This window comes from Pteropus medius, unplaced genomic scaffold, assembly GCF_902729225.1.
Source record: "Pteropus medius unplaced genomic scaffold, Ma_sr-lr_union100, whole genome shotgun sequence".
NCBI classification, from domain to species: domain Eukaryota; kingdom Metazoa; phylum Chordata; class Mammalia; order Chiroptera; family Pteropodidae; genus Pteropus; species Pteropus medius.
In genome coordinates, this window is record NW_024344433.1 from 2,119,107 (window position 1) to 2,132,290 (window position 13,184).

At 41.6% G+C, this 13,184-nt stretch overlaps 1 protein-coding gene across 2 annotated transcripts in view; it reads left to right on the forward strand.

The window, feature by feature from the left end:
* Positions 1-13,184, forward strand: part of ANAPC1 (anaphase promoting complex subunit 1) — a 70,820-nt gene that overhangs the window by 20,573 nt on the left and 37,063 nt on the right. For both annotated transcript variants that reach the window (XM_039872584.1, XM_039872585.1), the window contains exons 16-24: positions 381-441; positions 2,342-2,529; positions 6,429-6,503; positions 7,148-7,416; positions 8,650-8,741; positions 9,477-9,625; positions 12,267-12,348; positions 12,720-12,756; positions 12,856-12,926. In XM_039872584.1, coding sequence (XP_039728518.1) covers positions 381-441; positions 2,342-2,529; positions 6,429-6,503; positions 7,148-7,416; positions 8,650-8,741; positions 9,477-9,625; positions 12,267-12,348; positions 12,720-12,756; positions 12,856-12,926 — 1,024 coding nt within the window. The remainder of the gene's footprint in view (positions 1-380; positions 442-2,341; positions 2,530-6,428; positions 6,504-7,147; positions 7,417-8,649; positions 8,742-9,476; positions 9,626-12,266; positions 12,349-12,719; positions 12,757-12,855; positions 12,927-13,184) is intronic.

A 13,184-nucleotide genomic window follows, 5' to 3' on the forward strand; every position in this document is an offset into this window, starting at 1 on the left:
TGTCTTAGACATAAATTTGCTTAACTTTTTTTAAAGTTACTATATTATTAAAAATTTATTGAAAACAAAACTTGTTTAATCAGTTGAATTTTCTGTTGACACGATTTTTATCTTTTCATTAAATGTTAGTGTCCTTTTTTGGTTATGGTGACTCGTATGAAAATTAGACACTTTATTAGAAACAAGAATTTTTGTAAATATGCACATTCGCAGTTTCTGAAATTTGGATGTATTCAGTTTTTTTCTAAAAGTATTGTTTTGATTTACTTTAGAGTTTTGCTTTGATAGGAAAGCCATGTTGTAAAGCATCGGCTGCTTTTAAAGCACCCAGAGACTTAGATGCGCGGATCGCTTACGAGCTCTCTGTTTCCTTCTCCTAGGAGCTGAGTAACGGCACCATGGTTAGGATCACTCTTCCTGAAATTGCCACCTCTGAATTAGGTATGGTTGAGCAGACCTTACTTTGTGTGATCTATGAGTTAAGATTTAGTCATTGCTGATTTATCTTAGTAATTGGGGTTTTAAAAACTTTGCTGTTTTTGAAGCCATGGGATGGAGTTTTTCACTTTACAGAGAGGCTATAAAGAGCCGGGGAGCATTCTACAATGTCCCCACCACGTGTACTGCAGTTAAGGCTGGATGTGCACTTGACAGATGTGCTAGTTCTGCTTCTTTGGTTTGTCTTATGTTGAAGGTACCATGCAGTGAGGTTGCAGCATGTGGACATGTCTGTTCCAGGCAAATCTGAGAAACAAAGACATCTACGCAGCTAAAACAGTTTTGGCTATTTGATGGTTTTAATCTTAAAATAAATCTCAATTGTTAGATGAATTGAGAAATGTACATAGTTGCCTTAATTGAATAAAAATATGATAGTAAAAATACAATCGGAAGTGTTTTAATAAAGTTGGAGCCTGCTTGAATTGTTATTGAAATCAATTTGGAAAATACTAGGTGGAGAATATTTCAGAACGTAGAATAGTAAAGAAAACTAGAATTGAAAGGATTTGCCAATAAATAGCAGTTAAGAAAAGAATACCTGTATGATGTAAGAACATGTGTGACAACAATTAGTTTAAAAATCTAACTGCCAAAGTAAAGCCCTGGCAGATGGTGTGATTTCTGGAATTTGGTAAGTAGATTAGAATGAGTTTTGCATTTTAGGAAATAATCTTTTATTGGTAGGGTAAACAATATTGAGTTTGTGTAGAGAGACCTTGCTTTTCTGCTTGGTATTTAGCCAGTAATGGCAAAGCTGTGTACCTAGAAGTATAAGCCTAAACAAAGTATATAAAACAATTAACAGATTAAATGAAAGAAATAAAACCAAAATGAAATCCTGCTCTCTGACAGCCAATTGGAAGTCAGGTGGTTCAGGCATGTAAGTTTTTGTGCTTTATTCATGAAGTGCTCTCAGCTCTCAGGCAGTATCTGGCTTACACTTGTTTTGGATGAAGCCAGGACAGACTTGTTTATTTGGTTTTCTGACATTTATTCCATGTGATTCCAGTCTTTGCTGTATGTGCACATGTAGCAAGTGGATGAGAGAAGGGATATCCAACCGAGGATGGGCCTGGTGATAGTGACAGTGGGAAGGGAGAAGAATCCAATAAGAGGAGTGGAGGAGAATATTTGGAAAATAGGAAACGCATGTATGTAAAGTGACTAGGAGCAGGCTTGGGCTTTTCCCAGCAGCAGCCTTCACTGCCCTGGGGGAACAGGGTTGCACTATAATTGACACTCATGCTAAGGACACCAGGTCATTAAGAGGCACATAATAATGACTGGTCTGTTTGAGATGGAGCCTGGAAAGCGTTTCAGACACTGCATGCTGGCAAGTGACTAGGAGTGGTAAGGCTTCTTCAGTTGACAGGCATGCTTGCTCACATGGACATCGCCCACGCTCCCCGAGGGTGCCCATGAGCTGTGATGTAGGTGCTGAAGTGCTTAAGTGGGATTTCATGTGAATCTACTCAGGTAGAAATTGTGTGTTTGGTAGAATGACCTTTAATTTACTGTCCAAACTAGGAATATTTGTACTGTTATGGGGAGATATTAATGGCTGGGACAGTGGCTGTTAGTCTCATTCTGTCTCAAATGAAGTGAAGTATTTAGTCACCTTATTTCTGATCTGAAAGTGATGACTGAAGAGCTGCCCTGAGACCTGTGAACGCTGTGGGCTCTGGCAGTCGTGTTGAGCCCCAGCGAAGGGCTGGGTAGCGTGGCGTCCCATTGGTTCTTTAGTAGCAGTCCTCCTTTCACAGTAGTTTAAAAACTTTCGTAAGAGGAAGAGAAGTGTTTGCCTGGGAAGCATACTAAAATCAATCTTTGCTTTTAACAGTACAAACATGTTTGCAAGCCATTAAATTTATCCTGCCGAAAGAAATAGCTGTTCAGATGCTCGTCAAGTGGTACAGTGTCCACAGCGCTCCGGGCAGCCCCAGCTATCACTCAGAGTGGAATTTATTTGTGATTTGTCTCATGAACATGATGGGTTATAACACAGACCGCTTAGCGTGGACAAGAAATGTAAGTATGGACAGTTGTTTTTCTTCCTGAGTCATTCTGTTGTTATCAGTGTAATGTTTGCATATGGGTAATACAGCGTTCGGAGTGTAGAGCAGATCAGTTTACTAATGGACGTACCTGAGTCACCCTTATTGTATGTGTATGTTGCAAATCAAATGTCTGTTAATATCTAAGAATATTTTACTAGTAATTGTAATTACTGTATTTTTATAACGTGGCAAAGCACGTTTGACTGTTATTTTTTATTTGATCTTTGTAAAATGACTGCTAGTCATGCTAGGATTAGCAGAAATAGAGGAAGAAACAGAATCACACAGAGTCACAGACTGCAGATTTGCTCAAAACCAGGCCTAGACTGCAACTCCTGACACCTGGCTCAGTGCTCTTTCCTGAGCTCCAATCTCTGCGCACACACTGCTTGGTCTATCGGGGGAGGTTTGATCTGAGGACAGAGCGTGCTTTAGCCTGAGTCTCCACTCTGTTGTGATGAGAGCTGTGTCCCCCACAGCTTCAGGCACTGTCTCACAGGCCCTTAACTGTCAGATGTAGAGCATCAGTGGGAGTGTGCCTTCCTGGCGGTGGTCTCCAGACTCTGGAGATCACTGCCAGGACACCTTGGCCTGGGTCACTGCAAGATTCACTCCTTTGTCCAAGGAATGCAGCTGTGTTTGTCTATGCAGTTTAGGTTTGACTCAGCAAATTCATTTTAAAAACTATATGTTTTTCTTCACGATAGAAGAATATATGCTTACTGAGGAACATGTTGAAAATGGAGGAATTCAAAAGAGGAAAATAGTAGTGCTTAGAGTTGACCACTCTAAACCTTTTTGGTATTGCCTCTTAGATACACACCATATCAGTGGAACTTTCCTGTATCCGTAGAAATTCTTCAAATAAAACCCCTCATTTCATCATTCCCAGAAAAGGCTACCGTGTGGTGTTATCACTAACCAATAGCTAATAATTGAACATTGTTGAATCCATTCTTTTTTCTTACTGAGATTAATTTGCAAACGTTCTTTTACACAAGTCTTTATATCTCTAGTCATTTCCCAGGCGTTCGGAGGGCTATCTAGTCAACAGTCTCACTGGCCCCGTTCCACCATGTTGGTGGTTGGGGTTGTGGTGAACCATTGCCAACTTAGTGAGAGATTTTACTGTTTCCGTGTAAGTAAATGGGAATGGTTTTTCCACAATCTCATTGGTCATTTATAGTTGTTATTTTTCAACTTGCCTTCCATGTTCTTGCCTATGTTTTAGTCTCTTCTCAGCCCAGCAGCCAAAATAACCTTGTTGGATAAAGTCAGGTCATATTAGTTATTTCTGCTCAGGACCCTCCAGTGCCTTCCCAGCCTGCTCTGAGTAAAGGCCAGAGGCCTTGGTCATTTTCACATGTCATCTCAGAGCAGCCTGCCCTGTCCATTCTGTGTAAAAGCGTCCCCCATACTTTTTAGCCCCTTCACCTGTTTTATTTTTCTCTTAGCACTAAATTAACTATAGTAGGCTACACATTTTACTCACTCGTTTCGTCTGTGTCTCCGCTATGCCCATTGGGGTGTCAGTCCTATGTGGAAGGGGTGTGGGTGCAGGACCCCCAGCCAGTGCCTGGCGCTGGGGATGCTTGGTGGAAGTCTGTAGGATGAACACCCGTAGGATGAATGCCCTTTCCATCGGAATGAGATGCGTTTAAGAGTTCGTGTCTGTTGTAGTGTATGAAAGAGTTGCCCTCTTTAGTTTCCTTGAGAAAAATCAAGTTCACTCCAGCTTTTGTAGTTTTGTGTGTGACTGTTATATAAGACTCGATGATGAGTGCAGGTCATTGTGCCCCATTCTCTGGGCTGCAGCCAGTGCCCCCTCATGCTTCCATGACATGGGAGGACAGAGCACTCACCTGATTTCTTTCGTAAGGAAGGGTGTGGCAGTCTGACTTGTTTATTGTGTGACAGTCCTAAACGATAGCTCCAGAGGGACTTGGTTTTGAGGCCAGGCAGGTCTCTTGGACATTTATTTATAGGATGCCACAGCTAAGCCCTTGCTGTCTCTTGTCCTTTTAATCAAAGCTCTGGATGGAGCAGTCCTCGCTGTCAGATTGTTTTTGTGTCATTTTGTCCAGATTTATCCTCTTTTTTGTTCTCATTTAAATAATGGGGTGGAGAGTAGGGATAACAGCATTTCTGCCAATGACTGCTTTTGTGAGTTTGGGCCTTCTGTAGTTTAGTGGTGTGTTAAATGGGAGCTCTGGACCTGGTGACGATTCTCTCTGGCTCTCACATTCTGTGTGTGATTGTGTCTGTGGGCATCTCGTGTCCTTGGGGATGCTGATATTTTCATTAGGTGGATACTGAGCCCTGCTGTGGGCCAGATATGATGCCGGGTTGTTCATATATGCATTAGGCAAGGCAGACAGCTCCTCTCATGGGATCGACTGTCACAGGAGGGCAGGTGAGTCAGCATTCAAAGGCAGGTGGACTGAGGGCAGGCATCCACAGGAGCATAGAGAAGGGGGGATGACCTGCAAATGTTAAAGTAATGAAAACAAAGCAGGTCCATATGTGCCACAAAGAGATATCTGCATCTGATAGTTTCTGCTGTTCTTTGCCGTAACTCCAGGGCTGAAGAATCTGGGGACATTAGCAGGGACATTCTTTCTGGCTGTGAGACTTAGACTTTGTGTGTACTGTATTTTGAAATTTTAGGTAAGATCGCTCAGGCCATCTGTTGATTTTACTGTTGTCATTTTTGTGTTTTGATAATTTGTATGAGTTGAGCTGTGTTTTCTTTGAATGCTTCAGAAGAAAACCATTTTTCTTGATCAATTTTAAAAATTCATTCAGTTTTATATCTAAATGTTCCGTTTAAAAAATTACTTCATTGTTATCTATGTTTAGTTTTTATATAGAAATAAACTTTCAGAAGAATGAAATTAATTGATAAATAAATATATGTTAGCTTTTGTACAGCATAGGAACATAGCCATTGCCATTTATAGAAAGAATTATGGTTGATTAGTTGACAGTGAGAAGTAGCAGAGGTGGCACAGATTGTATCAGAGAGAATTTCTGGAGATGACTTTTATGTAACTTTATTAGTTAGGAAGGCTGACTGTTGTAACAGCAAGTCCTCAAAAGATCTAATGGCTCACACATGATAAAAACATGTGTCTTGCTCATTTGGTAGTACTTAGCAGGTAAACAGACCACACGGTTATTAGGGACCAAAACTGAGGAGCATCTGCCGCTTCCACCTGAGGCTTCACAGACTGCCTTTAGTGTCAGCTCCGTCTGGTGAGGGGCAAGGGAAGAGTGCCCGGAGGGACATGTTTGGGAGGTTGTACCTGTGAGCTAGGCCTGGAAGTACTGACATCTACTTTCAGAGTCATGCTGTCACAGGCCACATCTGACTCTGAAGGAGGTGGGGCTATGTCCACTAGCTATGTGTCAAGAAGAGAGAAGAGAACATAGATTCTGGAGAGCAGCTACCAGGTCTCTGCCACAGAATTGCCAGACTGTCAACTGTGGACAGACTCTAGATGATGTTCGCTTCCTTCTGTCATTGGGCTACCCTTGGGTAGATTCTTTGAGACACAGCGTATTGGATATGACTCATGGTCCTTGACTTTCTAAAGGACTGAAGATCGTTGTCATCACAGACATAGGGGAGGAGAGGACACCCCCGCGGTGCCTGTGTACCCAGGCAGTGAGTGTTCCAGGTGCTTTATGTGCATGATCTCATTTAACCTTCACCACGACACTAGAAGAAAAGTATTCGTTCACGTTCTTCCAGGGGACAAAATGAGTTTTGATCACTTTCCTCAGTTTCCATCATTGGTGGAACTGATTTCTGGATTCTTTAATGATGAACTGATATGATTTTGTCTTCTCTTTCGGGTTATTTTCCAGTTTGACTTTGAAGGATCACTTTCTCCAGTCATCGCACCCAAAAAGGCAAGGCCTTCTGAGACGGGATCTGATGAGGTAAGCATCATTATTTCTTACTGTTGTAAATTGACTTGTAAATACAGTCGCTAGTCTCCCATTTCCCTGGTGTCCCTACTGATTTGTGTGTACAGGCACACTTTGTCTTACTGCGCCTCACAGATGCTGTGTTTTTTTAAGAATTGAAGGTTTGTGACAACCCTGCATCGAGCACGTCTCTCGGTGCTATTTTTCCAACAGCATTTGCTCACTTTGTGTCTCTGTGTCACCTTTTGGTAAATTTTGCAATATTTTACCCTTTTTCATTATTACTGTGGTGTTACGCTCATCTGTGGTCAGTCATCTTTGATGTGACTGCTGTGATATTTTTTGAGGTGCCATGAACCGCACCTGTATAAGATGGCAACCTTAATGGACAAAAACAGGTGTGTTCTCACTGCCCCCAACCCTGACTCCATGTTTTCAAATGGGTTTTAAAGGTGGCTTGTCTTAATATTTATCACTGGTGTCCAGATTTGCTTAGCTATTTTATGCTTTTATTTTTCAGCATTATGATTTTTCATATTCTTAGATATAACTAATATGAAAATGGAACTTGAATTGTTTTGAGTGAATGTGGTTTTCTTTTTGAATGACATTACAAGGAGGCATTGTTTAAACTTAATGTCCTTTCTCTTTCTCAGGACTGGGAGTATTTGCTAAATTCAGACTATCACCAGAGTGCCGAGTCTCACCTTCTGAGCAGGTCTCTCTGTCTGAGTCCTTTGGAGGCTCCTCAGGTGAAAGGCGAGGACTCATCACAGAGCCTCAGTCTGGACTCCTCCACGCTTCTCTTCTCCCACATGCCTGCAGTGTTTTTTGTTCTTCACCTTGTCTATGAGGAGCTCAAGCTGAACACTCTGATGGGAGAAGGAAGTCGCTCACTTGTTGACCTGCTTGTTCAGTTGGCAAGGTAAATACTGTTTGTGGAGTGGAAACTTCCAGGAGTCTGTGGGTTACTTGATCTTGGCCGTGAATATCATGTTGGAGCCCTGTAAATGCATTTCTGAAGCTGGCCTTCTCAGAAACCCAGCCCGTCTGTAAACCATGGGGCTCTTCAATGATGGTGACTATAAAGGACCTGTGGGTTGTGTTGGAGTTGCCAGTTTTGTCCTAAGATCAGTGGCAAGTCACGGAAGTGTGGTGAACAGTGGAGATGACCTGCTGAGCGTTTAATGTTGGCAAGATGACTGGCTAGTGGTGGAGGTTCTAGAACAATACCTGATGCTCTGTAATAATACCTGCATCCAGATCGTGCCTGCCATTCACGGAGTCCCAGTTTGCCTACATAAATTGTCAAACCAAGTAGAGATCACGTCCCCATTTAGTGATGAGAGCTGCCCAAGTGTGTTTCCAAGGACACAAGTGTTGTGGGCTAGTTGTGGGCTCTGCTGTGCTTTGTCATCACCATCTGTGGCCATCGCTGCCTTTCAGGCTTGTAGTAGATTCACAATAATATTGCCCTAGTAATGCAGAGCCTTGCCGGCACCTTGTGGTTGGCACTGAATTCTAAAGATCACACATAGGTGTTGTTTGTGACCCTTGGTGATAAAGAAAGTTGAATTTGAATCAGAATGTCAACCTCTGAGTTAAGATCATAGCGTATTTCCTGATTTCTGTGCTCTTTCTTGAAATTCTGTTCTGAGACATGTCGGTTTCAATTGATGGTCAATTTCTCTTATGACAAATCATTACTATCACAGAAATCCTTTTGTAATGAAATGATTTCCACACTTGAATTGTGGCTCTTGGAAATAAGCAACACTTGTATAATATTTTACATTTTATAAGGTATTTTTCATATATATTATCTAATTAAACTTAAAACTTCAGAGTGAGTTAACTGTGTTTCCCCATTTTTAGAAGAAAATTACTGAGGTTCGTGGAGATGACTTGCTGTAGATCATAGGGCTGATAAGTAACGAGGAGAATCCAGGCCGTGGTGTTTCCTCAGTGGTTTTGTGTCCGCAGTTTGTCTCGCTAAGGGTGTTTGGGTTGACTTGTCATGTCAAGCCTTTAAAGTCCAGTAAGTGTTTTCAAATTGAAAAAAAAAGTTCGGCTGACAAACCCTTCTAACTCTGGCATTTGGGGGAATTGCTATAATATCTCCCTGTCATCTCTGTATTATGTGCTCTTATTGTTTTAGAGACTTAAAATTGGAGCCTTACTTAGATCATTACTATAGAGATTACCCGACGCTTGTCAGAACTACTGGGCAAGTGTGCACAGTTGATCCAGGTAAGCATTTGTGCCATTAAAGATTTTCTGAACATTGTGGTGACATTTGCTTGTATTTTTCTTAGTATTAGCCTCTGAGTTGGGCAGTGTCTTTCCACCAGGCAGATTTTAGTTTGTGCTTGGTCTCTGACATGCAGTAAGCCGTAACTTCCTCAGTGTGGGGGGAAAATGCTCCCCCTCCCTAAGGTTCTGACTTGCAAAAGTGTAGGGAAAGCTTCCAGTGCCAACAGCCATGGCATTCAAGTTAATTATATTAAAAACGCAGCTCCTCAGTTCATTGGCCACATTTCACATGCTTAGTAGCTGCATGGGGCTAGAGGCTGCCACACTGGAGCGTTTCTATCACCATCGTGCTGTCTGCGACCTGAAGCGGAAGGGCCTCTGTTTGGGGGCCATTTGCTAGAACAGAGTGGAATCCTGCCTGTCTCTTCTGTTTTCTCATCTTCAGGGTCAGAGCACAACATTTTGGTTAGGTTCTTCATATGCTTTGAGCACAAAAACTTGCTAAATTTCCATCCAGGATGGGCTAAAATAGTAGTCATTTAAATTCAACATATTATGATGCAGTCTGTTTACTTACTGTGGCTGAAAACATGGAACATTTAGAGAATTTGGAAAAGTGTTATATTCTGATTGATCATTGGTATCTGTCATTTGAAAACCTTATTCCTTTAGAATAAAATAGCATTGTTTTAACGTATTCTTGTATTTATAAGAGTTTATCCGATTCCAAAGGTCAAACAGGATTTATGCATCACCCATCATTTTTCACTTCCGAGCCACCAAGTATTTACCAGTGGGTGAGTTCTTGTCTGAAGGGCGAGGGGTCGCCACCCTACCCCTACCTCCCTGGTGCCTGTGAAAGAAGCCGGCTCGTGGTCTTGGTATGTATGCATAAGAGGCCTAGCTTCCTTATCATTTTTCTTTTTCTTTTATGATTTTTAAAGTTATACAGTAAAATTAACTTGTTAAAAATTCTGTGTGCAGTTTTGTGAATTTCACCAAATGTATAGATTCTTGTAATCATCATTATAAATAAAAGACAGGACAGTTCTGTCATCCCTCTGCCTACAAAATGTCCATACGCTTTCCAGATTCATCTAAGTATTGCCTGTGTCAGCAGTTGGGGCATCATATTGGGAACCTGTAACTGCTGAGTGCTAGTCTGTAGAGTGGATGTCTCACATTGATTTATCCACTCACCCACTGAAGATGTGTGGCTTGGCTCCAGTGTTTAACAGCTATGAAAACAGCTGCCATAAACATTCAAGTCAGGGTTTTTGTGTGCATATACGTTTTCACATTTCTAAGGCAGGTACCCAGAGGTGGGGTGATGGTCAGATAGTAAGTATGTATGTAGTTTTTTAAGAAGCTATAGACTGTTTTCAGGGTGGCTGTACCATAAACATTCCCACCATCAACGCATGAATGTTCCCATTTCCGTGCATCCCTGTCAACGTTTGATATTGTCACGATTTTTAATTTTTGCCATTGTGATAGATGTATAGTGATATCTCATTGTGGTTTTAGTTTGCATTTCCTTAATGGCTGGTGCTATTTTGAGAGTTCCAGATATGTGGATTGCAAATATTTTCTCTTGGTTCGTAGCTTATCATATTTCATCATTCTCTTGATGTTTCCTTTTCAGAGCAAAAATGTTTAATTTTGATGAAGCCAGTTTATCCAGTTTTTTCTTTTATGGCTAGTGCTTTTAGAGTCATGTCTAAGAATTCATTTTTAACTTCAGGTCACAAAGATTTTCTTCCTTCGTAGAAGTTTTACAGTTTTACATTTTACATTTAAATCTATAATCCATTTTGTTAATTTTTTATAAGATGTGATATTTGGGTCAAGGTTCTTACTCCACTTGGATGTCCAGATCTTTTAACACCATTTGTTGAAAAGACCATTTTTTCTCTCTTGCTTTTTTGCACTTTTGTCAAATATCAATTGACTATAATTATCTAGGTCTATTTCTGGACTCTTTGTCCTTGTCCATTGATCTATCCACACAGATCTGCGTGTCCCCATAGTCTTGATTACTGTAGCTTTGTAGCAGTGAGTCTTGAAATTGGTTAATGTGATTCCTTCCATTGATTCTTCTTTTTCAAAATTGTTTTAGCTATTTTAGTTCCTTTGCCTTTTTATTTGAATTTCATACTCAGTTTGTCTGTAGCTACCAAAAATCTTAATTGAAAATTTTCCCTGGAGAAACACATTTTTATTTATTTTTAAAAATTAGTTCATTTTGAATAGTTAATACATGTTTGAGACCAAATCTTCAAATAGAACCAAAGGGTGTTGGTAAAGGTGAGTTCTTTCAGCACCTGCCCTTCGTCCCCAGCACTGGAGTAGCCTACCCATGTGTCCTTTGTTGGCTGCCCCAGGGAGGGGACCTCCCAGGCTTAAAGGGGCACCATGATCTTTGGTCTGCCTGGGGACATGCTGGTGGTCCCACTTGCCTCCCCTCTGCTCCATGTGGAGGAGGGCTTCAGAGCCCCATGCAGAATGGTGATTCTGCCATTTAAAAAATGGTGATAAGATAACCTAACGTAACAGATATTATTTTAACGGTCGGTGTGCAATTCAGTGGCATTAGATACATTCACAGTGTTTTAAGAGCAGCTTAGTCCCAGAACTTTTGCATTCCTGGCTGCTTGTGTGGAAGCATTTATGTGAAACCTCCAGAAGCATTGGCCTCACCCAGCTTGCTGACTTGTGTGGGCTCAGATGGCTCTAGGCAGAAAGGAGAGCCAAGGGTTGTGGGTATGCCAGCGCTGTTCCACCTCCAGCCTAAACAGGTTAGTCAGCTTGCAGGTATTCACATTAGCTCCCTGTGTTAGATGTAATATTAGTCAAGTCCAGGGATACATCATCCCTAGCGCCTTGTTGGTTGGGGGCACAGAATTCTAAGACCTTCCAGCGTTGTACTAAAATGGCAAGAAAATCATGTTGCTGCATTAAAAAAAAATCTTGCTAGTGGTATAGATTTTGGTGATTGTAGCAAATGTTCAGATGAGACCCTTGAAGGCTGAAGTGGAGAAGGGTTAGTGTTAGAGGATCAGAGGGTTAGAGGGTTAGGTTTCCATGAACTGGAAACAACCCACATATCCATCAGCTCATGACGAAGTTTGGTACATCTGTAGAATGGATACTGCTCAGCAGCAGAGACAAACGCCTAATAGATGCAGCAACGCTGATGACTGCCCAAGGCACGCCTAGGAGCAGAACACAGACTACACATTCTGTAGTTCTATCTGCATGACATTGTGGAGGAGGCAGACTGCTGGCAGGAACGGAGCTGAGTTGTCTCCGGTGCTGGCACAGGCGGGGCGGATGGACCATAGGGGCACAGGGAACCTCGTGGGGTGGGGAGGGTGTTCTGTGTCATGGCTGTTGGAGTGGTTACACGAGTGTGTAACACTGGTTGCAGCTCAGAGCTGTGCACCTGAGGTGGGTGAACTGTCCTGTATGTATCGACACCTCATCATTTGAAAATAATATGTTAATTTTTTTCTTGTGCAGAGTATTGCACTCTACATTCTAGGTGATGAAAGCTCTGTTTCTGATGAATCCTCCTCACAGTATTTATCCAGAATAACTCCAAGTAAGTCAATGTAATGTTAAACTTCCCCAAACAAAATTTTGTAAATGTTGATACCAGAGCTGAAATGAAAAAGTTCAAAATTTCTTACGTGTGTGCTTTAGAGGCCATGTCCTGCACTGTTCTAGCATGTGGTCCACAACCAATTTTCAGAGACCAGGGTTACTTAGAATCTAACAAACTGTATTTTCAGTATGCCTAAGAAAGACTATTTTAACTTTAGGGAAATTATACTTTCCAGTGTGACAGAGTACCTCGTATTTTATGTTTTAAGAGTCGTTAACAGATTTTTATTTTGCAATGTCTTCCACGTGTTATGTGTTTTCTTTACCAGGAAGATTGTCAATATAAAGTTTCCTTTTGTTACCTTTTAGCGTCCCAGAAGTCACAAGCAGAACAAGAGGAAAACAGGTGACCTTTATTCAGATTGTGCTTTTATGTAAAAAATATAAAACATTATTGTGTATGTTACTCTTCTGTGTAACAACTTTGTGTTTTCTTCTCTCACAGGCTTAGTGTCCAGCATTCTACATCAGTTTCTAGTCTAGCCGAAAGATTAGTTGTCTGGATGACTAGTGTAGGTAAGATTGTCTTCATTACTTTTTACGTGTCTTTGAAATGCCGGTGAGAACCCTGCTTTCCCTGGACGCTCCTTCCTCACTAAGCCCAGCGTCCTCAAAGCAAGCTAGACCTGGGGGCACAAGGAGAGGGCTCCACCCTATGAGTCCCACGGGATTCAGATTATGGCCCATCAACCGCACTCCTTTTCCCTGACAGCCTCACAACTTTCATGTAATAACATCTGCGACACCAGCCTTTGACTCTTGGCCTCAGAATGG